This window comes from Mesocricetus auratus, unplaced genomic scaffold (genome assembly GCF_017639785.1).
Source record: "Mesocricetus auratus isolate SY011 unplaced genomic scaffold, BCM_Maur_2.0 Super-Scaffold_4256, whole genome shotgun sequence".
Lineage (NCBI taxonomy): Eukaryota > Metazoa > Chordata > Mammalia > Rodentia > Cricetidae > Mesocricetus > Mesocricetus auratus.
Genome location: NW_024429182.1, coordinates 79952322 through 79975959, shown reverse-complemented (window position 1 = coordinate 79975959; position 23638 = coordinate 79952322). Strand labels below are relative to the sequence as shown.

Sequence of the window (23638 nt, the reverse complement as noted above, 5' to 3'; positions counted from 1 at the left end):
AATTTATGATCATGGAAGTTTAAAGCAGGCTCTGGAAGGTATATGATGCATTTTGTGCTTTTTGGAAAATGTGTAGAAAGATTATTGGAATCGTGTTTACTAATATGTAGGTTCTATGCTTTCGGGTAAGGGGAGATTACTTGTGTTTTAGCTTTCTTTTTGGATCTTTTGATGATATAATTTCAAGGAGCCTTACTGTCCCTTGAAGAACTCAATGATAATAAAAATAAAACTCCAAGCTTTGTTGTTTATTCTTAAGTTGCTTCTGTTTCATCCTACTCTTCATCTATTCTTCACATGTTGCATGAGAATCTGGTCACTATAAATGAACCACCTGATCTTCCTCCCCCCTGGACTTCTGTTTGAGTGTTAGTAGTGGGAGGCATCTGTGTAGACATAAGTGGAAAAAAAGGAGAACTGGAGAAACATTACTCTACCTTTCTCTCTGGCATCCTAAGTCTGACAATAGTATGGAAGAGTCCCTTTCTAGATGCCAGCTCTCATCCAATGTCACAGTGGAGGGGGAGGGGCTTTCTCATCATTTCCCAGGCATCACAACAGTGCTTACTGGTTCTTGCTCAGACCCTTGTTAAGAGTCTCTTGACTAAAGTCTCTACATTGAAACCTCTGAGTGTGATTTGGTGAACTCTGAGAGCTGCCACTGAAGCTCATTTGTGGGATTAATAAACATCCTCATGCAGATTTCTTCTTTGGATTTAGTACAAATGCTACCTGCTGCAGTTTTTACTCAATTCCTCTGATTACATCTCACTTGGAAAGAAATACTGTGTCACTTTCATTCCATAGGTAACAGAGCTCATGTACAGGGTAAACCCTGTGCAGAGAGTTCATGACAAGGTCACCCCTTCCCTCTTGCCTTATTTGCTCTTTTTTAAGTTGGGAAACTCTCTTTCCCTTCTTTTTTGGGCATCACAGTAGCATATTCTCCCAACAAATCCAGGATATTCACAGTATCTATTTATCCCCATAGACACAAGTCTCTCATTCCCCTTGTTGTGTCTGGCAAGTATTTGGATTAATTGCACACCCTCCAAAGAGGCTGAGCCATCATTTAGCAGAATGTATTAATGAAAGGATCATTATCTAACAGTTCAGCCTCCATCGGCTCACTTTTATCCTGCTTCTCTGAGCAAAATTAATGAGGATACGGTGGTGTGGCTAACAGATCCTGTGACCCTTTTGACAATTGTTCTGCTGTTCTGTACCTCTCTTTAACTTATATGTCACTTTCAGTCTCTAAGATGATGCGAAGATGGATTGTGACAATAGTTTGTGGGTGGCTGTCAGAACTGATGGTGGTTTGTGTGGGAAAATGCATAGAGAGTTTGAGAGCTGATACAATCAATTTAAAGAAAAGTTCTACTTTACAGAGAAATGTCAAGCTGTGTATTTTAATTATGATGCAGTTATAATATATCTCATGCTTGGGTGACCTGGACTTGAAAAGCTGCAGTGATAGACAATATTTCCAAGTCTTAAAAAAAGGTCATGAAAATAATGTGACCTTTTGGAGGATGACTCAGATGATCCAGTGAGATACAGTGGAAAGGGTAACATACTTACTGAGTGAACTGAGTTTCATTCTGGAGGGATCCATTCACATCTTTGGGTTTAGCATCTTTACTTATAAAGTGTAGTACTAGGGGAATCTGTAAAAATTCTAATGATAGCACCCTACAAGGTACTTACTGGGAAGGTGATCTGCACCCATTGTGAAGGGGAGATGGAGACTCAGAGAAGATTGTGAACATTGCCCAAGGTCACACAGCCCATAATGCTCTACTCCAAATGATAGGTGTCTCACCATGAGAGCATCTACATGCTTTGTAGACAAATGGAAACTATTACAATTTGTAGCACTTTCCAGATAAGAACAATACTTAAGATTCTAGTCTTGAAGGAGCTGCTGAAGATGGTCTATAGTACACCAGGGGTATGAACCACCACTGTCTGACATGGAAGTCAGAACACTTTGCCATGTGCTATTCTATTTATGATTACAGCTCTTATTGCCTCAAAGATTAACAGGGGATGAAATTACACTGGAATCCAGATTTACATCCAGTACTGAACAATTTAGGATTACAAGTAGCAGAAATTTGTGGTCTAACCTTTTGAAATCCATAAGACCAACAAAGAAGCAGGTGAGATTCTCATGGGTTTTTGTTTGTTTTTGTCTTGTTCTTTTGTGTGTGTACGTGTGTGTGTGTGTGTGTGTGTGTTTGGTTGTGAGCCAAGCTTTTAATGGCTGAGTCATCTTTCCAGTCTGGGCTTTTATTTTTATGCTAACACTTAACAGAACATATAAGGAAAATGAAAATTTAAAAATATTTTAAAACTTTCACCAGCATTTTGATATTTGGAGAACATTATACTAAATGAAATAACTCAACTCCAGACAGACAAACATTATATGATGCCACCTGTGTGTAGAAACAATAATAACAACAACATACGCCAAACAAACAAACAAACAAACAAACAAAAAACACCATTGAGCCCATAAAAATAAAGAATGAAAAAATGGTTACCAGAAGGTAGGGAAAGTGGGAGCCAAGGAATGGAGAGTTGTCTGTCAAAGGGTACAAAGATTCAATTAGACAGAAGAATTTTTTGAGATGATCTGTTCCATAGAAGAAGTTCTATAATCCAAATAGTGTGTTGCAAACTTCAAAATGGACACAAAAGTAAGTTTCAAATGTCTCAAAACAAATATGTGAGGCAGTGCATTAATTTGCTTGATTTAATCATTACACATTTAATACATATATCAAAACACCACATTGCACCCCATAAATGTATACAATTATGATTTATCAATTAAAATTATATGAATAAAAACCAGCATTCTGCAGTTGATTAAACATATATGCAAACAGCAAACACCAAATGCGCACCATGTTAGAATTTATTAGAATACAAACTAGTCCAAACACAATATATTATCTAGTTAAGAAAATATGAACATTTCCTATTTTTCAGTGGTAGCCTCCTGTTCTACTTTTGAGCAGTAGTAGTCACTATTAGAGTCCTTAATGCACGTTCAAAGGGCTCCCCATTTTGGACAAGTAGGCACCAGCTGTGCAAAATAACTCTTTCTATTGCAAGGTGTTTGGAACATGGATGTTCATGCCTTCACATGGCTTACCTTTTATGGTTTGCTGTGCCCCTCATTTCCTTCTGCAGGCTTCCATTTGCTAAGAAAAAGACTTGGCATGCACATGTATTGCACTGCCACCATGTACAACGACACCAATCATACAGCAATGGAGGTGATGGTGAACAGTCTTTGAAAGAAGCACCACAAAAACCCAGGCTAAGGTGTTTGCCCTTAGCAGCAGCTGTTTATGTGACAAGCTTCAATATTCAAGGCTTCATATCCAAACCCGGCCCGAATGAAAAGGGTTACAATTTTAAAGTTAAAAACTTCGTCATTGTCCATTATTATTATTGTCAATAATAAATGAATGCTCCTTCTGTAATCTTAAACTTTGGATTAGGCTAATTATATGTATATTTATTTATATCAGCCTAAACCAAAAGGGTATCCATGTGCATTTTAAACAGAAGATGCAGCAACTCTCTGGAGTGCTTTCATGGATTAACTTAAAGGATTTCTTAGAGAATAGAAAATGTAGTCAGATAAGAGAGATGCTGCCATACTACCTGGTAGAACCTCTACTGTTACGAAAAGTAATAAATGGGTGTCAGGGGAAAGCATTCCCAAGCTACACCCAGCTTTTAAATAATTAACTATTTTAGTTACAATTAAAACACAGAGCAGACAGCACTGAGAGTCAGGCTTGCTCTCCATCCTTTGTACATCTTCAAAAAGGAATTGCTTAACCTTTACAGATATTGCACTTTGAATTGCTTATGTATAGCTCAAACTAACATTTTCAGAGATATACATTTTTAAAAATAAATAAACACACACATATATAATATATATTCAGCATAGGTAGCCTTTGGTCAATGTTTACTTGTAGGGGATGCAGTGGAATTGTGTCATACACATAGCTAACAAACATACATTCATTGTACATGCTTTGGGGGAGAAAGAAAGAAATGCAATTCAAGAGGTGTGGGGAATTTTGCTCACATTTCACTCGTTGAGCATATGCTCTGGGGAGCAAGTGAGATGGGAGCAAGGGCTCTGCTTATCCCTCACATGAATAACTTCTGCAAACTTTTCAGTGGTAATGACTTGCAGTACCTGGGTCCTGGTGTTCTCAGACACATCACAATAATACAACACATTCCCTAAACGCCAACTGACTCTACTATCTCCAACCAAAGTATCAGCAGCTTGTCCCAAGACTGGAGGAAAATGTAGCTTCTTGTGTGTTCAAAGGTTCTCTCTCTTGAGGGACTATGCACAGGAACCAAGGCCCCATAGGTCATTCTCCTTTGCATTGACTTCAGAGTCTAACCATTGGGTCCGGTGAGACACTCCCATAAGTCATTTAACAGGGATAAGAACGGATGCCATCAGGAACGATACAATCCCAAAGTACACCAAGTTAGTATTGAAGGGCCTTGGTCTAAGCTTAGCACTTGTGTTGCCCCAGGACCCTTTCCATCCCATTCTTTTGCTGCAGAAACCCCTATGATGACAGAGCACACCTTCCAATTTAGGGAGAAAATACAATAAAGATCAAGCCTATGGAACCAAGTGTTCCAGGTGACTATGTTTAGTTTTATCATCAAAACTATCATGCAGTTTCAAAAATTATTTTGGAAAATTTCTTCCAAATCAGGAATGGGTACAAATACTGAGAATCTGGAATAGAGGCAGAAATAAAATGCAAAATAATAGGTATTCTAGCATGGATATCCTCTTTAAAGCACACCACAGGCCCAGTTCAATATAGTCATGTCTATCTGTGTACCTTCTATGTCTGCACACACACACAGTAATTCTCAGGGAAGCCCCTATCTACTGCATCCTAGATTTGTTCTTATAATGAACAGGCAAGGGGAGAATAATAAATAAATTTTATCACCTTTGAAGCATCTGAGTTAAACATCTTTACTGATAACAGGCACTACCTAATTGAGTCACTTACATGAAAGGACAGACCAGTGGTTAGCACAACTACCCCTCTGATAGTTGTGTCTTACTTAGGGTCTTAATTGGCCATGCCAGCTGGGCTGTGGTGGGACCTAGGCATCTCTTCTTACCAGAATAACTGCAACTTCTATTATTTCCATTTTAGATGTCACTTCATTGGAAGCATTTGGTGAGGGCTTGAGCAAGCAAGGACGCAGGGCTAACAACTTGACACATAGAAGGCATCTCCAGGAAGTGTGTGCAGTGCCACAGCAAGAAGTGATTTTGAATGCAAGGATCGTGTACAGCTCACACAGGGATGAATTGAAACAGTTGCAAGAGTGGGCTTGATTTTTTTGTTTTTCTGGGCTCAAGAACTCCTTCTAGTCCCTACACACCAGGCAGGGGTTTTGTTTTAGAGGAGACATAAAATCTATACATTATGGCAAATAGAAAACTATACCTTAGACTCAGATCTAAGAAACAAAGTCATGTTTGTTTGGAGTCTCTCCATAGACATTCCAGTAACAGTTTGGATGGTATTTGATACTTCCCTTTCCCCATGCTGTCATTCTGTAGCCAGAGTTGCTAGGGCCACTTGGAGACCAAAACCCTGTCTAAGAAAAAGGGTATCTTGGAAAAAAGAACCCCAAACCAGTCAGCCTTGTTAGCTTCTGGAAATGGTACAGGGAAATGATGGATGACCTCAACTATTGGAAGAAGAGTGTGGCTCAGCTGCACACTGTTGTGGCTTGGTGGACACACACTTGAGAGGTTGGTTCCCAGTAGCTGTAGATGGTACCAGCACTAACTACTTCTCTACTGTGGTCTTTATTGGTCACAGTATGATGGCATTTATAACCCAATGGCATCTTTAAGACAGCAGGAACTTTGGCTGTCGGTATGATTTTGTGAAAAGAAGTGCATAAAGGAAAACAAGATTCATTCTTTTCTTTCTTCTCTTTTCTCTCTTCTCATCTGCCAGCCTGAGAGCTGCTCAGTCTGTGGAGAGAGGAAATCAGGTTAGCACTCTTAAAGGAGAGCTGTTCAGCCAGAGCATGGGACACCCTCTCATCTGGAAACAGATTACACAGAGGCACAAGTGCCAGCCCTATGGGGGTCACGGGGATACTTTTATAGGCTTTCCATGTTTGTCGTACTGGTACACCAGCATCTTGATGCAGTGTGAGTTTGCTGGTGAGATCCAGGGACTACTTGTTATGGAAAAGTTATGGTTGGTGTAGAACTGTACAGGCTGCTTCTGGCACTTGAACAAGGCCTTGAGTGTAGCAGCTGCCATGGTTCGGAACCGCTTGCTGATGAAGCAATAGAGGAAGAAGTTGATGGCTGTGTTAAGAAGGGCCAGCATGTTGGCGACATCCAGCATGATGTGAACCAGCCAAGGGTTCTGGATGGGTGATCCATAGAGGTGATAGAGGATCATGATGATGCGGGGGGCCCAGAGCGTGGCAAAGATGGAGGTGATGGTGAACAAGATGGCAGTGGTCTTCCCTGTGGAATAGCCACGGAGGCGGAAACTGCTCTTCCTCCTGAGCTTGTAGACAATGATTGAGTTCAAGATGAAGAAGATGGAGCAGGGCACCAGGTACACGGTGAAGCAGTGGATCCAGACAAGGACATGATGCATGGAGGTGCTGGTATAGTTTTCAGTCCAGATATTAGGCCACCAGTAGTAGGGAATGCTGGTCAGGAAGCAGGTGATGTAAACACTCACAATGACTTTTCGGGTCCTGGCTGGGTAGGAAACTGTGTGGTATTTGAGTGGGTGACAGACAGCTATATACCTGTCAACAGTCAAGGGGACCGTAATCCAAATGGAGGTGTGGATGGAGGAGAACTCCAGAACTTCTATAATCTTGTCAGGGATCGGAGGCATTTGCACACTCAAAATGAAATCTTCTAATAGGAAATCCACAAAAACGATGAAAAAGAGGACCAGGATGTCAGCAGCAGCAAGTGCCAGGAGATAGTTGTAGGAGGACTTCTGCCTCCTGGCCACTAGTTGAGAAAGGATGATGACTGTCAAGATATTTGCTGTGGAGATACAAGAGAATCAAGGTTATATCCAAGGCAAAGATGACTGTTCTCTACTAGTGAGGGCCTGGCTTGAGGTTTCTGGGGTACTTCAATACTTGTCAAAGGATCAAATGGGTGTTTCTGTGGGGCACTTCCACAAATCATACCTCAAATGTACATATATACTCACCTTGTTGTTTATTTGTACCCCGTGCAACCGTGAGAAGTGATGCTGGCATCATCCAACTATAGATGTGAAACTGGACTCCTCAATGCTCAGGAGACCCAGAGTTGTATCCCTGAACCAAGTCCTCCATTCTAAATGTCCATCTGACTGACTGTGGAAATATGGGTGTGATGCTTAATGCTCCAGGCAAGTCTGTGAAAGAGATCTTGATTGAAGTAATTGAGATGGGAAGGCCCACACTAAAAGTGGTGGCACTGTTCCCTGGACTGGAGTCCTGGACCAAATACAAAGGAAAAAGCCAGCTGAGCACAAGCGCTCTTCTCTTTCTACTTCTCAACTGTGGATACAATGAGACCAGCAGCCTCTTGCTCCTGCTGCCATGACTTTTCCTCCATGACAGGTTGTACCCTGAAGATGGGAGCCAAAAACAAACCCTTCCTTCAGTTGCCTTTTATTCCAGGCAATTTATAATAGCAACAAGACAAGTGAGTGATGCCAGGGGGCTGGAATGCCTTTGCCTCCAAGGGGCTTGAACTGTATACCTTCCTTTTTGTGGTGCTGGGCATAGAACCCAGGGTTTTTGTATACTGAAAAATGCCCTACCACCTGGCTACATCTTCAGTAGTATGACTTCTTAAGAACCTTTATGGAACTTATATTCTAGGACTTCCTTTTAAGTTCATTCAAGAGATGAAGTGCACATTAATTTTTTGTTCACACTTAAAAACAATCACAAAGAAATAGAACTTTCTCTTCTACTTCTGTTCTCTAATTATCCCATTTTCCCCCCTTAGGATAATCATAGCCAGTAAGCAATTGATATGTATATATACCCATTTATCATATGTATATGATTTTTGTAAAAGTAATAGCAAAATATTCTTGTTTCCAGGATTAGGTGGGTGTTTAACACACACACGCACACACACACACACACACACAATCTGTGATTACTTTAATACATATGAATCTCTCAGAATAAGATGCATTTAGAAAGGCATTAGGGAATAATTCAAGAGCAATAATCCAGTGGATGATATCAAAGTTATCTAGATAAAACTGCTTCTCATTCATTTTTATAATCAACTCTGGACAATGTCAATCTTGCTTTGCAAATGAGGGTCTCAGAGAATTTATTTCCTTTGTCTGAGGTCTAGGAACAGAGGCAGAATCTGATCTCTCTCCTTCTTCTCCCCTCCCCTCCTCCCTTCCTTCTTATCCTCCCTTCTAATACCTCTCCTACCTGTTCCTTTCCTTCCCCCCACTTCTTATTTCTCAGTGGCCACCTAAAACATTACCTAAGACTGACACGGTGCTGTATGCTTATAATCCTAGCAAGCGGGAGGCTAAAGCAAGAGGACTAACAAGAGGTTAGGACCAGCCAGGACTGCACAGCAAGACTCTGCACCCAAATGCAAGGCAAAGCATGTAGCAGTTCGCATATAGAACCCTCTTACAACAAGAACACACACAGAGCCTCAAACACTTGTCCTAAATTTAAAAGAATTTGAACATTTTCTTATATTTGGTTCATTCCTTTATAAGAGAGGATTGACACTGTAGGTGGAGGCAAAGCTTGTCTTGAAATGGCTCCAATGTCATTTCAGGGAACCAGAGTCTACGCTCAGGATAATGTTGGCTTGCTGTTTCTCTTCCACACTGTCATTATTCTAAGTTCATCCCATTCTATCCTTTTGGTATTCAGCAGTAGGTTTTTTTTGAGAGGTAGCTATGTTAATACTTGGACTTCTAATTTATTCATGTGGTGGTTTGAAAGAAAATGGCCTCCAAAGGAGTGACACTATTAGGAGGTATGGCTTTGTTAGAGTAGGTATGGCCCTGTTGGAGGAAGTGTGTCACTGTGGGGGAAGGTTTTGAGGTCTTTTTTGCTCAAGCTTTGCACAGTGTGACACACAGTCCACTTCCAGTTGCCTTCTGATAAAGATGAAGGTAAAACCATGCTTGCTGTCATGACGACAACGAACTGAACCTGTGAACTGTAAATTGCCACCTCAATTCAAAGTTTTCCTTTGTAACAGTTGCTGAGATCATGGTGTCTCTTCACGGAAATAGAAACCTTGATTAAGACATGCAATTTATGTAGATAATACATATAGTTTGTATGGCTCTTTTGAATTTATTCTAGGATTTTTCCATTATGAGTGTGCTAGTTCATGCCTCAGTATGACCCTCACTGAGAAGTATGCCCACATGAGAGTTTTCTGGGGAGTTTTCACAGAAGTGCATTTATGTTTTAGAATGTGTAGTTGTGGTTATTCTTCTGCTTACAGTGATAAGACACCTGACAAGAAGCAACCTAACTGAAGAATAGTTTATTTTAGCTCACAGTTTTAAGGCACAGCACTGAGAACATGAGCTGGTAGATCACACCGTGTCTAAAGTCAGGAATCAGGGAGATGATAGATGTAAGGCCTGGCTATGAGGAAATGAGGAAATGAGGCCTGACACACGGGTCTCGCTTCCTGGAACAAGGCTTTATCTTATTAGAGATCCCACAACCTTCCATGCTGTGGACTAGCTAGGGATCAAGTGTTGAAACACAGGAACCTGCAGTGTGCATCTTCTATATTAGATATTGAAAAGTAATATTAAAGTGGTTCTACTAATTTACATTCCCAACAGATGAATGGGCAAAGTCCAGCTCAGCTGCTCCACCTCCTCTTAGTGGCTTGTAGGGTCAACTATTATCCTGTTTAAGTCTGTGTAATTCTTGGTCTTATCTGAAGCACTTGGAAATAAGAGTGATGGTGATATTAGCCAGGCTTCAAGCTAGACCAAGATTCATGCTGTAGATTATCATTTAGTAATATTTATCTCGATGGTGTGGGGACCCCCTCATTGTACCTGATAGACTCCATGTCAGAAAATAACAAATTTAAAATAAAATGGATATAGGGTCGATATCCCAAAAGTTTGTATACCTAGTATTGTTTAAGAACCCATGAGTTGTGTGCAGGGAAGAGATGGTAAATGAAACAGATGTTGTCTATTTTGTTTGGAATTTACAGGGAGAGAAAACATTCACCAAAGAACTCTAGAGGAAACTGAATAAATTCAGGTTATGGTGTGTGATAGGAAGAAGTGACTGGGAGCAGAGACCAGAAAACACATTTCTGAAGGGATGATGCCCAACCTGAGACCAAGGGACAAACATGGAAGTAAGTGTAGAATATTATCTTAAGGTATGTTACATTTGTTTATTCTGTGGAACATTTGTTTAATGATGCAAAGATGTGTTGTATTCTTTTATTTTGATTTTGTTTAATTCTGTGAAGCTGTGTTACATGGCATGTCTAAAACATCTGATTGGTCTAATAAAGAGTTGAATGGCCAACAAGGAAGCTGTGGGATAGGTGGGGTTGTCAGGAAGAGAGAATAAATAGGAGAAATCTAGGAGGAAAGATCAAGGAGCAAGAAAAGGAGGAGGACATCAGGGGTCAGCCACCCAGCTACATAACAAGCCACAAAGAAAGAAGTAAATAAAGGTATACAGAAATAGGGAAAGATAAAAGCCAAGAGGCAGAAGGTGGGTGGGATAACTTAAGGAAAGTTGGATAGAAAAAAACCCAAGCTAAGGCCAGGAATTTGTAAGAAAGAATAAAACTCCATATGTGGTTTGTTTGGAAACTTGGTGGTGGGCCACCCAAAAGAGCTAAGAGTAAAAGAATCAAAGAGTGAACACATCCAACAACAGGTAAGCAGGGAAACCATGTGGGAGGAGAAGGCATTTCAATAACAGAAACAACATGTGCAAAGGCCCAGGGGTGGGAATGCTTGAGGCACTGGGTTTATGAAGGCAAAGAACACATATTGATTTGTGCTTGCTCTGTAAGCATTTTTTGCATTTAATGCCTCTCTTTTATTAAACAGCTTTGCTGTGTTCTCTTGAAAGGCATTTCAAAATGTCTTATTTATTCAGAAATCCTTTAACCAAGTATTTATCATCTATATATGCAGGCAATAACCCAGGCATGGGTTGAAGGTTGGCACCAACTGGTATTGTAGATGTTAGGGTCTCCACTAAGATTGTGTAAATAATCTGTAAATGGTTACACTTTGAAGAAATAAATGAGAATGCACACAGTGGGCATAGGGAAACTGTTAAGCATGTGTAGAGTGGAAGGCAAAGGTTGGAAAGGATGTCTGGGTCAAAGGGCTGCCTTCTGGTCCTTGCTTTCCCTGACTTAACCTCATACAGTTAGAGTTTCCTAGACATCAGGATGTTAAGTCCTGATGACATTGGGCACCCAATACCTAAACCTGTGGGGTCTGGAGTGGAACTGCCCTGGGATTTCATCCTTGCTCTATTACTTACGGGCTCATAGATTTGGGGCAAATTTATTCAATCCCTTTGTGCTGTAGTTTCCTTCTTTATAAAATGACATCTACTTCACCAGGTTGCTCTCAGATGGAAGAATGATTAAACAGCAGTTTTCACAAAGAGAACAGTACCCAATACATGGTAAGTGCTTGGTGACAATGAGCTATTTTCATTCATTCACTCATTAGTTCCCTCAAAGCTACACACTGCATGAAGTGCTGAAGACATGGTGATTAGCAAAATGGACAAGTTCCTTTCTGTCATGGGGATGATGGAGTATAGGAAGAAGACCAAATAAATAAATGAACAAATCAACACACAGCAATGCACAAGAGAACTCCAGGTCATGATACCATGCAGAATGAAGACAAGGCCATTCGAGATCTGTCAAGGTGAGAAGAAAGGGTCCACTATGAAGGGAAAAGGATTTTAGGCAGTGAGAATAGCATGTGAAAAGGTTTGGGAATGAAGCAGGCATGTTCAAAGAACAAAATAACGAGAATAGCCTCCCATTTTATAGATGAGGAAGCTGATGCTTGGACATTTGGATTAGTTTCTGTCCAAAGAAACCAAGCAACTGAAGAATCAGGAAGAGATTCTAACTCTTTGTGACTTTACCCCATATTAAACTCATTTCCTCACTCCCTCCTTCCTTCCTGCCTTCTCCCATGTGTATGTAGTTTGATACATGTGATAGATGCAGCATGTAAGTACATGGGTGAATGGCCATGTAAGTCATGGGAAAGCAGGAAATGGTGTGTCTTCTGTTATCATGCTCTTTCTATTGCCTTGAGAAGGTCTCTCACTGAACTAGAAACTTTTCATTTCAGCTAGGCTGGCTGGACAGAAAGTTCTTGGGTCTCCATCTCTACCCCAGAGTGCTATGGTTATAGTTACTGCAGTTACGTCTGGCCTTTTCTTTTTATATGTGTGCTGGGGTTATGAACTCAGGTCCTCATGCCTGCAGAGTAAATGCAGTTACACACTAAGCCATCTACTTGGTCCCTGCCTTGTTTAGTTTTGGCCATAAGAAAGGGTTTTCAGCCAACCATTCAGATTTATAAAAGTCTTGTCATTTCTCAAAATCTCTCTTAACTCATTGTGCAGTGTCCACATTTTTCTCTATTTCTGTAGCCTCCATAACTATCAGGAGACAGGGATGGATAAATTCCTGGGTCTCCCCAGGAAATGTTCTGTAGAATGACTTGGCCCTGTCTCTTCCTCCCCAGCTGAACCTAGTTTCAAGCATGGTGCTAAAAATTCTCCAAATTGAAATGCTGCAAAAATATTCCAGTCCCACCTAATGAATGCTTTAAGTCAAGCAAGCCATCAAAGCCAACAAAATTGCCAGGTATTCATACTTGACATTTCCTGAAGTTTCTAGTAATTGCCTCTCTTGAGAAAGTAATCCTTGACACTGAGTTTCTCATTTCTTTTGTATGAGCAGAGAGATGACCCCAATGCCAGGCTAATATCAGGGACACTTAGGAGACCTGGAGGTGAGCTTGGTGGAACTGGCAGGAGCTGTGTAGTGATTTTCTAGAAAAGCAATGGGAAGGGAGGGATGTCAACTCTTCTGACTTGATCTTGCTTTAGCTTCCCATATGAAAAAAATCCATCATTTCCACTGTCACACATTTTCCACAAAGGGAAAGTGGTGTTGACAGAGTCGGTGCACCTTTGCAAGGGGTGAATGAGCTGAGAAACCCAGATCATCACTGCCTGAAATTGCATTTCACAGCTTTTCTCTAAAACCAACTGGCTTGTGGCTCCATTTGGTCCTGGTGCAGTTGGCCAGCCTCAAGCTCTTGGGGAACAGAAAGTCCATTCTTTGGGATTGTAAATCATCTCTGATATTCCTGGGAGGATTCGTTCCCTGCCTGTGCAGCTTACAGTCCTCAGACTTGGGAAGATTTGGAGAATGGCATGGAGAGCAGAACAGTTCTGGTTATCAGGCCATCCTGCCTACTGGCTTACCAGTTGTGGAGAAAGAACCAAGGTCTTCCAGAGTTGTTTTTGGTGTCTGAGATGGCTATGATGTCCCTGTAGGTTTCTCTAAGGAGACAGCTGGCTAGGGAGACAGAACACTTGGAGTTCTGAGTTAATTACTCTTAGTTCTGCCCTTTTAATCCAATTTTTAATCTTAATTTTTCAATGACTTAATTATCCTAGTATTTAATAATAACTAACATTTATTTAATTGACATTCACTATATCCTGGGCATTTCACAACATCTCTTTTAATCTTAACTACCATGAGAGGGCAGTAATATGATTTGGGGGTTTTGAGACTCAGAGAGATTAAGTCCCTTGTTGAAGACACACTACTGATGGGTATGGAGCCTGGAGATGGTACTAGAACTTTGGTATCCAAGTTTATATATTTAATCAATACATCATAGCCCTACATAGGTAGGGCTGAGGAGATGTCTCAGTGAGTAAGAGAACTAACTGTACAAGCATAGAGACCTGAGTTCAGGTTCCAAGCACCCATGTAATAGGTAAGCTGTGCCTGAATGTGTCTTTAAGTACAGCATGATGAGTGGTGGGGAAGCAGGAGGATTGCTGGGGCTTGCTGGTCACCAACCTAGCTAAAAGAAAGTGAGCTTCAAGTCAGTAGGGAACAGCCTAGAGGGAGGTATAGGACACTGGATATCTTCTCTAATCTCCATGAGTTCCTAGGTATATGTACTTACTTTTACACAGTGCACACACACTGAAAAAGAAATTAGATGTCAACACCTCACCATCCCAATAATGTGGTAGCTAGTCTTCCTGATGGTCCTTGTCCATATAGATGCCTTGCCTTGAGCTTGTCCTGTGATATTGACCTGAGATGGTGTCAGGAAGGCTTTGCATGAGTGTTAATGCTATGTCATAAGGGATCTTTTAAATACCTGTTTGGGAACAATGACACCTACTGGAAGCCCAGTTTTTATTCTATGATCTCCATGTCACTTGGATAAATCATGTGTGGGGACTCCTAACATGAGGGGTCACCTATGGGGTGATTCTCCATCTTTGGTGCTCAGGTCTGATGGGGGAATGTCCTTTTGTATGCTGTGAATATGTTTCTCTTATTAGTTGAATATGTTTCTCTTATTGGTTTTGACCAATGGACAGGCAGGACATAGCCAGTCAGGAACTGTAGGCAGGGCTACCAGACTAGGAGAGTTCTGGGAAAAGGAATGCGGAGAGTTGGTCACCATGTAGCTACCTAGGAGGTAGGCTACCTGGGCATTCTCTGTTAAGCCAAGACCACAGAGATTTAGCCAATAAGAAGCCTGAGCCATCGGCCAAACAATTTATAATTAATATAAGCCTCTGTGTGTTTATTTGGCACTAAACATCCGTGGGAGTGGGTGGGACCTCTGTCCACACAGGTCTATAGAACTCCAGGTGATTGTAGCCACAACTGTTCCATGGAGCTCCATCTGCACATGAACCATGACAGGTAACCATAAATCTTATCTTTTAGCTTCCATGTCATGGAGATTTTTAACTGCTGCAATAGAGAAGTAGAGCATGTGTTTGTTAGCACCTCTAGGATGTTTACAACTATGATAATAATGTAATTAGTAATAATTATTAATGGCACAAGATGGGATTATACAGGCATACCACGGCTCAACTTGAACATTTCCATTAGAGACAGACCCTAGATTTCATTTTTCTCCAGGTCTACAAGACTTCTGTTGTTGGATATTGTTTCCATTATTGCTTGATGAGATCAGAATAGTACTTCCTTAAGCATTTTGAGTATTTAAACAAGGTGATTCCACTAAATAGAAATGTTGGTTTAAAGGATAATACACTTTTCTTCCCTCTTGTCCTACCTCTTGTCTCCTTTTCCTCCCTCCTACAGGCAGCTAGGAAGCAGAAGAGATCAAGCTGTAGCTATAAAAAGACTAGGTTAGATACTGAGAAGAACTTTTTGATAGCTGCAGTGAGTATGTGAAGAGTACTGAGGGCACTGTTATCCCATCCCTATAGTTCTCAAAAATTAGAGAAAACATCTATAGAGAGAATTGTTGTTCTTGGCTAATTAAATTCCTGGTCTAACCTTTCACAACTACTGTTTTTCTGCATCCTAAATTATATCCTTGTGAGTTTCCAGAGAGTCAGCACTCACCTCTTTCTGTTGCCACTTAAATGCACGGCCAATTGTCTATCCCTTGTAGGAGGAGTGTCAGTTCTTATGCCATGCTTGCCTCTGGCATTTGTGGCTATTTTGGTGGTGTGATTGCCTACTCCTCAGGATTCCCAAGATTGTGTTCTTAGGAAGAGCAATTATGCAGCCTCCTGGGGAGAAAGCTGGAAGTGACCTTGCTTGGAGCTGGTGAGGCATGCAGATGGAACTGAGTAATGGGTGTGCTACTCTCCTCCTTACTGGTACTGATGTTCTCTGGCTTTTTGTGGGGGCATATAGGGGGTTGGTGAGGAAAAGGAGATGTAAGATGCTTGCAAGACTTTATTTCTTAATGTCTGTGAGAGGTACTTGGAGGTTTCCAGGGTTCTACTCTGAACTCTGATGGGGGCCTTCACAAGATAAGTAGGACAGCAGCTCTCAAGAATAGTTGTCCTATCCTGTATCTCCAGACCCACATATTGCCAGCTGGACAGTGGCCATCTTTGTTTCCGATGATTACCCTTCCCCCAACCAAGAACTCTGGGAAGTAGACTTTTGTTCCTGTTGTTGGTTATGAGGAACATAAAATTAACTATAGGCCAGTAAAGTAACATTTGGGAATGGAACCTCCCCACAAGAGATGGACAACTTTGGGGAATCGTTTCCCATTGCCCAGGAAAGACTCTGAAGGTTCAAGTGACCTTGTTCTCTCTTTGCAGGCAGAACCTCACCCAAAGTACCAGGGCATCTAAGAACCTTTCCTCGGAGGAACAGGGAGCAGGCTGCCGACAATTAAATCCCAAGAGAAAAGTTTCTGTAATGCTTAGTGAGTGTCCTAACCCTGGAGCTTTAGTATCCGCTGTGAAATGGTATCCTAGCTGTGAGAGCCCTTTTAGTTTATTGCAAGGTTGCATGAAATAATACATGTATGATAGTTAGCGTATTTCCTGGCACAGAGTAAACACTAAAACAACTAGCTATTGTTGCCTGTTAAAACTCATCCAGTTGGTATCAGTTACCAATCACAGAGTATGTGCAAGAGGGCAGTCCTGAGAGAGTTAAAGTGCTCAAGGAGGGAAGGAAGGGAAAAAGAAAAGGAGAAGGAAGGAAGACAGAAAAGAAGAAGCAAAGGAAGGAAGGAAGGAAGGAAGAAGTGAGGGAAGAGAAGGAAGGGAGGAAGGAAAGAAGGGAGGGAGGGAGGCAGGGAGGCAGGTAGGGAGGCAGGCAGGGAGGGAGAGAGGGAAGGGAAGGGAACAATTGGAGCATTCCTTAGGAATCTTCCTTGGGAAGATTCTCATTTGCCTGGCCTGTTGCTACTAATCTCAGCCTCCAATTGTAGTTGATGCAACTTCTGTCCTCTTTTGCTTCTGTCCTTGGTAGAGAACACTGATCATTATCTATAGAATTAAACCCTTAAAAGCCATCATTGGGTAGCAACTCACTTGACTATTGTGTCCTCTGATATAACATTTTTCTTTTAAAAAATTTGTTCCTGGAGAGAAACAATAGCTAAGGAAGCTGTCAGCAATTGATGCTGCCAGGGGAGGAGAGTAAGTTTTTCTCAGAGATGCAGCCCCTGAAAGAACACCCTGACCCATGTACATACAGGCAATACTAAGTGGACTCAGTGGGTTTAAAAAAGGAGAGAATATATGAGGCTGGGAGGGCAAAGTGATTAGGAAGAGAGGGGAGGAATTAGAGGGGAGAGAATTGGAGGTAATGGATTAAATCAAACATATATGCATTGCATATGTGAAATGATCCATAAAAATACAAAATAGTTCTTATCTTGGTAGCTCTTAAGTTTTTGTAGCTTATTTATTTCCTTCTATCTATTATGTTTTTTTCTATGTGGATATATATGACCCACTTATATATTAGTCACTTTTTAACTCTTGAATGGGTTATATTCCAAATCAGTGTTTATACTAACTTTGTTTCTATATTTATACTCAAGAAGTTTCATCTGAAATCTTTTGGTAGTGGCTACATCCCCACCAAGTTGGAAGTATTCTTTCAACTATAGCTGAACTCAGTGGGACAAGGATGAATTGGTGATGTCTGCCAAGGTGGAACAGATGCTATGGATTTGGCCTGTAGATCTTGAGTATGGGATCCATAACGTAGCCACTCTGGCTTGCTTCTGGAAATTAACAAAGCCGTGGTTTCTTGTGTAGATTAGCCTGGAAAGTCTCCCTCTATGGATTAATATGCAGCAAGAGCAAAGATGGCTGCTGTCCCAGGAAGGGTTGACTCAGGGCACTGGAACAGTGAGTCAGCATTCATGCTGCAGGCAGAAGTCAATCCTGCCAATCAATTGACCTTCTCTTGACAGCAGAATTGGTTTTGGCTTTTTGACCAGGGGCAACTTCCTTGGGTAACCATGGAAACTTTATACCTTGATCACAAAGCCACAGTCAAGGCAGCCAACAGACCCAAAAAACTACAAACTATACTTCCCTATGTGCTAACTTCTATTGAGAACCTACTGTGTGTTGATGGCTTTGTAGAGATGAGATGGCTTTATGGAATGTATTGATGACTGTTCTTACTTAGGAAGTTATAATTATAGTTAAATTGTCTGTAAATTTATTAAAACTTTATTATAAAGAAATTGCAAAAAAATTCTACCATGCAGTGGAATTAAACAGTTTAGGGGTCTCATAGGAGCAATGGTAAATGTTTGCTTATGAAGTAAACATAGTTTATTTGAGAAAAGACTTGATACATGGGAACTGCAGGGAGATGACAGTGCAGGTGGATTTCAGGTTCTGGTCTCTGTGAACAAAGGAGAAAATTGATATTCAGAGAGGATATACCACCTGGCCAAGACAGCACAGCTGGCAAAATGAAGAAGCATCTTGCAAGCACTTGATGGTGCCATTCTGGGTCAAGTTCTGAACAGAGTGATGGATGCAGCTGTGCTTTCTCATCTCTGGGAGTCTGTCAGAAAGACAGATGGGGCAGGGCTTTGCACGACCAGTCTTGGGCAGGCAGGTGGCTCTGCAGTAATCACCAAGTGGGAGAGTTACCAGAATGGCTAGGACACTCACAATGAGAAACATAAGGACTTTTGGACTCTCAAGTATCTGGTTGGTTTCCTAGATCCTCAGTTGTTAAAAATCATTTTTTGCCAATTATTTGAGAATTTAGTATAATATATTTAAAACATATTCCTCTCTTCTCCCTCATCTTTTCCTTTAAATACTCTCTCTATCCTCTCATCCAACTTTGAGATTTCTGTTTTTCTTTTTTTAAATTTCTGTTATCAAGTCTAGTTAGCATAGTTTTGTGAGTGGGGCCTGACTTGGCATGCAACCAATCTACCAGGGTTATATTAGCGAAAACTGACTTTTCCTCACCCAGCAGCTATCAAATGCTAATATCTCCTCAGCTACTAGTAGGATCTCTATGCTGGGATTTCATCAGGCTTGAGCTTGCTGAAGTCTGTGAGCTCCTGTGTGTACCTGCACTATTGTGCTCAGAAAACAGTTTCCTTGCTGGTATCCAACACATTTGACTCTTGCAATCTCTCTGCCAAGGTTTCTGATTTCTGAGCCGTGTGTGTGTGTGTGTGTGTGTGTGTGTGTGTGTGTGTGTGTGTTGTATCATTTAGAGCTGAGCACCCTGCAGTCTCTTATCCTCTGAGCATTAGCCCAGTTGAGGATCTGTGTTAGTCGTCTTCTACTTCAAGGGGAAGATTCTCTGATGAGGGTTGAGAGATGCTCTGATCTAAGGGTATAGCAACAAGACACAGGGAACATTTTAACACTATGTCCATTTAGCAGAATAATTGCATTGGGTTCTCCCCTAGGACCTAGCTAGAATTAGGTTCTTGACCCCTTCAGCAGTGCCAGTGTCAGGTGTGGGGTCCATCTCATGGAGCTCAAACCCTCATTTTTCTAGTTGACATTCTTGGTTAAGCTATGTAAACACAAGATTCATATGCCCCATTAGTAACTGAGAGTAATGATGGCTCCCGGCCCAAAGGTCTGCTGTGAAGATTAAAACCATCTATACATACAAAGCTGTTGGCTAGCTACAGGCTCGAGGAAGTAGTCAGTCAGCAGTCATGCTTTTAACAAGTAACTATCATGATCAGGATTCCTACGGAGAGACATCAAATGTTGGGAGAGTTCATGAGGCATTGGCCATCTTGATTTGAGCCTTCTGGTCTACGGGGAAGGATAGGTATCTCTGGAGAAGAACTCTCTGACTCAAGTGTCAAGTTCGGTCAATACAAGTGTTCTTAGACTCCTGGAATGCCACAGGAGGTGCCTCTGTGATAGACTGGGTTCTGATGTAGGTCCCAGGTGTCCAGGGCAAACCCTGTCTATTCTCAGGTCCTCACTTTCCATTCTGTAAACAGAGAAGTTAGTAAGGGGTTTTTAACCATCAATTCGGTGTCACAGCTCACATCTGGCGGGGGGCATGGGTTTCACTGGCCCACAAGGGAAAAGAGTGAATAACTTGGTCCAAAGAGACCAAGAGGCAGGAGATGTGAAGATCCCTCCCATTTTCTCAGATTCCCTAACAGCTGCTGACTGCCAGGTACTGAACTCACTGCTTCACACACAATGACTGTAATATGACACACTGTTTAATACTTTAATATCCTGTTCTATTAGTTAGCTTTCCTAATCATGGTGACCAAACACATACACCAAGGAAGTTAAAGGAAAGATGCTTTGTTTGGCAAGTCAGGAAACAGCAAGACAAGAAACAGGTTGGGATAATGTACTCCTAAGAAGCCACTTTGAATGACCTCCTTAATGTAGCTAGAGACCACCTCCTGAAGCTTCTAGAACCTACCCAAATAGTATCACTGGTTGGGGACAAAGTATTCAGAATATGAACTGATGGTGGATGGTGTGTGTTTAAACTGGAACACCAATATGAAGGCTCTCTATCACAATATGGTTTCACTCATTATATTTCAATCTTATGAAGGGGCAAAGATGATAATGTATTCAGTGGAAGCCATACTTTAAGGTCTGAATTTGGATAATTTTATGGTCTAGTGATTTGAAATACAATCTTGTCTTTAAATGCCAAGTGCTGACAACACCCACAGCTCTCAGTTAAGCCTGGTGTTATGAAGAAACACAGTCAATAAAGAGTCTGTGGTATGCTGTGTTGATAAGAGAATTCTCTGTGGATTGGATGTATTAACCCATTACCAACTTCCCATAGCTTCAACTGACTATGGGCTTCTCGGGTCTATCAGAATGTAACACCACTGCAAGCTGAGGACCATTTTCATTTAGCACTTAATTCATACTAATAAAGTGTGTAATATTTTCATCCATTATAGATGAAAATGCCAAGGTCTGGAAGAGGAGCATGATCATATCTAATGTCCCAGCCAGCTTTCTCATCTTCTGACATGAATTCTGCAAGAGCTGGGCAAAGCTTGTACATTTAAAATAGTGATTCCCAAGGGCTATACATGTAACTCAGGATAGAGAGTTTGCCTAGCATGTGTATACCAGCACCCAGAAAGCCTCTCTTTACTGAGTACTTATTGTATGCATCTCACCTGCTGAAGGTTTACTGTGTATTGAATTTAGCCCTCATAACATGAGATGGATATCATAACTATATCTTTTTTAAAGATGGGAATATGGAAACTCAAAGTAGTTAGGTAACTTTCACAGATCAATCAACAAAAGTGCTGAACCCTGAATTCAAACACAATTTATGAGACTCTATGTAAAGTCCATTTGGTGCACCTACTTGTTCATATTTTTAATCAACTTGGGAGAATAAGCAATTATGTATACTTAGCACACATTGTCTTTATTTCCCTTTTAGGTGAGCAGTATATATCAGCAAATACTTATGTGACATGAGAGAGTTGAGCAAAGAAAAGAATGCCTTTCAGAGGAGCCATACAGCCTTGGGGACCTCTGGGAATAGGAGGAGGAGGCAAGGATAAAGAGGATTCTGGATCTAATGACTTTCATGAACTCCAGGGCATATGACTGAGATGACCCCATTGTCCCTTCCGGTACCTAGTGATGTTCCCCACTGGCTAGTCTCCATGGCACTCATCCCGTGTGTTCGCTTTCTGCTTCCCTGCCCATCTGCTCCAGCTGGTGTCTGTCTTGGGCAGAGGATGGTCATTTATTCTTTTGCTATTTTGCAGACCCAGAGTGATGGTCACTGGGTTCCAGGGGACTAACAGGAAGTCAGAGGCTTCTGGGCTGTTCATCTGGAGTTCACTGGGGTGTCAGAGGCTAATTGTGGCTCTGCTTGTGTTGTCGCTGTTTGATTAAACATCTTGAGCTAAGCACTATCCATCCAACGGTTGCCAGGGGTACGTATTTTTAGCAGTGGGCAAATAGCTTATCAATCGTGCATATAAAATGCAGCCAAGAGAAAGCCATCATTTTCTGTGACCCTGCCTTGTTCTTCTATGAAGGCAAGGACAAAAGAGCGATAAACAATGTTGGTATTCACATATCCATTTAACAGTTCTTTCCTAAGCCACTAACCATGCAACAGGCACTGTACCAGAAGCAAGGATGCAGCGCTTCCACAGAGAGCTCATATCCTATTCTGGTCTATAGGGCTGTGTTCTACTATCCAACAACTCTGTGGTAAGTCACATGTCTCTAGACTTTCTTCTCTTATCGGGGGCATATACCGAACATGTGTTTTGTGCTGTTCATGCACTGAGAGTAGAAAGGACACTGGACATGCAGCGAGTATGGCTCAAAAGATGCAGCCATCTTCTGGTTCATCATCAGGGTCCAGAAAAGGCTTAGACATGAAGGAAGAGGCCATGGAAAACAGAATCAAAAGACCCAGAACATCCTGAGCAAAGGCATGAAGATGTGACTGAGAGAAACACACTCAGTAAATAGGAACATGAAAAATACAGTAAAATTAAAGTTCTTCAGTCATCGACTCAAGCTGTTTTTCTAGCCCTCAGGCTATTGCTCTCAGGGGCCACTTCCTAAAGACAGCTCAGCGCCCAACAGCCAAGACTGTGTGTAAGCTACAGCGATCCATCTGGCTTCAAAACCCCGCTGTTTGCTAGTCTTAAGTGCATATCCAGTATCCTCAACAGCTGGGGCATTAGGGGGAAGATGAGCTAGTCTGTACATGCTGGGATAGTTCTATTGTTTCAGACAGTTCAACCACTGACCTCAAGGGCCATGGACCCCATTTTTATGACAGAGAAAGTCACTCCAGGGCATGTGTGATGAATAGAAATGGGAAGTTGAATATGTCTCTGCTACTTTCTGGCTATGTGATTTGGGGCAACGGCTCCAACTTCTCTGTGAAATAGTTTGTTCAGCTGTGAGAAACAAAATGATGTGGTTCTCACAAGCTTTTGTGATGCTCTCATGTATTACACAATGTGGGGACAGTGGCTATGGCAGTGCCTAGCATCACAATATATATACATTGCTATTAGACAAACAGCCTTGAAGTAGACTCAGCAGGTCCAATTTGCTTATAATTATTAGTGCAACACTAACGTCTTAGTTTTTGGTGTTCAGTCAGTGCTCTCTGCAGACACACAGTAGATCTGGTGTGTTGTGAATGTACTAGAAGATGTTTAAGGGTTCCTGTGGAAAATGAATTGGGTGACACAATCAAATGTGGTGGTTAGTAATTGGAAATTAATTTGGTATTGTATTTGATAGGGAGCTTTTTGAGGCCATGATCTAAGCCAATGTATCCAGTTTAACCTAGCATAAATTTAGGGTGTCCAATAACATACCCAAGTGTGGGTCAGGTTTTCAGAGTGTAAGATCCAAGCTCAAGCTACTTAGAGCCTATGAACTGAACCACTTCAAGGCAATAGGAATACTTGTTTCAAACTCTCTGCTCCCATCATTGGCTCTATGCTAGAGC

The 23638-nt window shown here is 41.4% G+C and overlaps 1 protein-coding gene across 1 annotated transcript in view; it reads right to left on the bottom strand.

Annotated features, from left to right (window-relative positions):
- Positions 1 to 2750: 2750 nt before the first annotated feature.
- The window catches only part of Gpr139 (G protein-coupled receptor 139), a 44626-nt gene continuing 23738 nt past the window's right edge, over positions 2751 to 23638 (bottom strand). Inside the window, exon 2 of the mRNA XM_005064491.4 lies at positions 2751 to 7129. Coding sequence (XP_005064548.1) covers positions 6195 to 7129 — 935 coding nt within the window. The 3' untranslated portion in view covers positions 2751 to 6194. The remainder of the gene's footprint in view (positions 7130 to 23638) is intronic.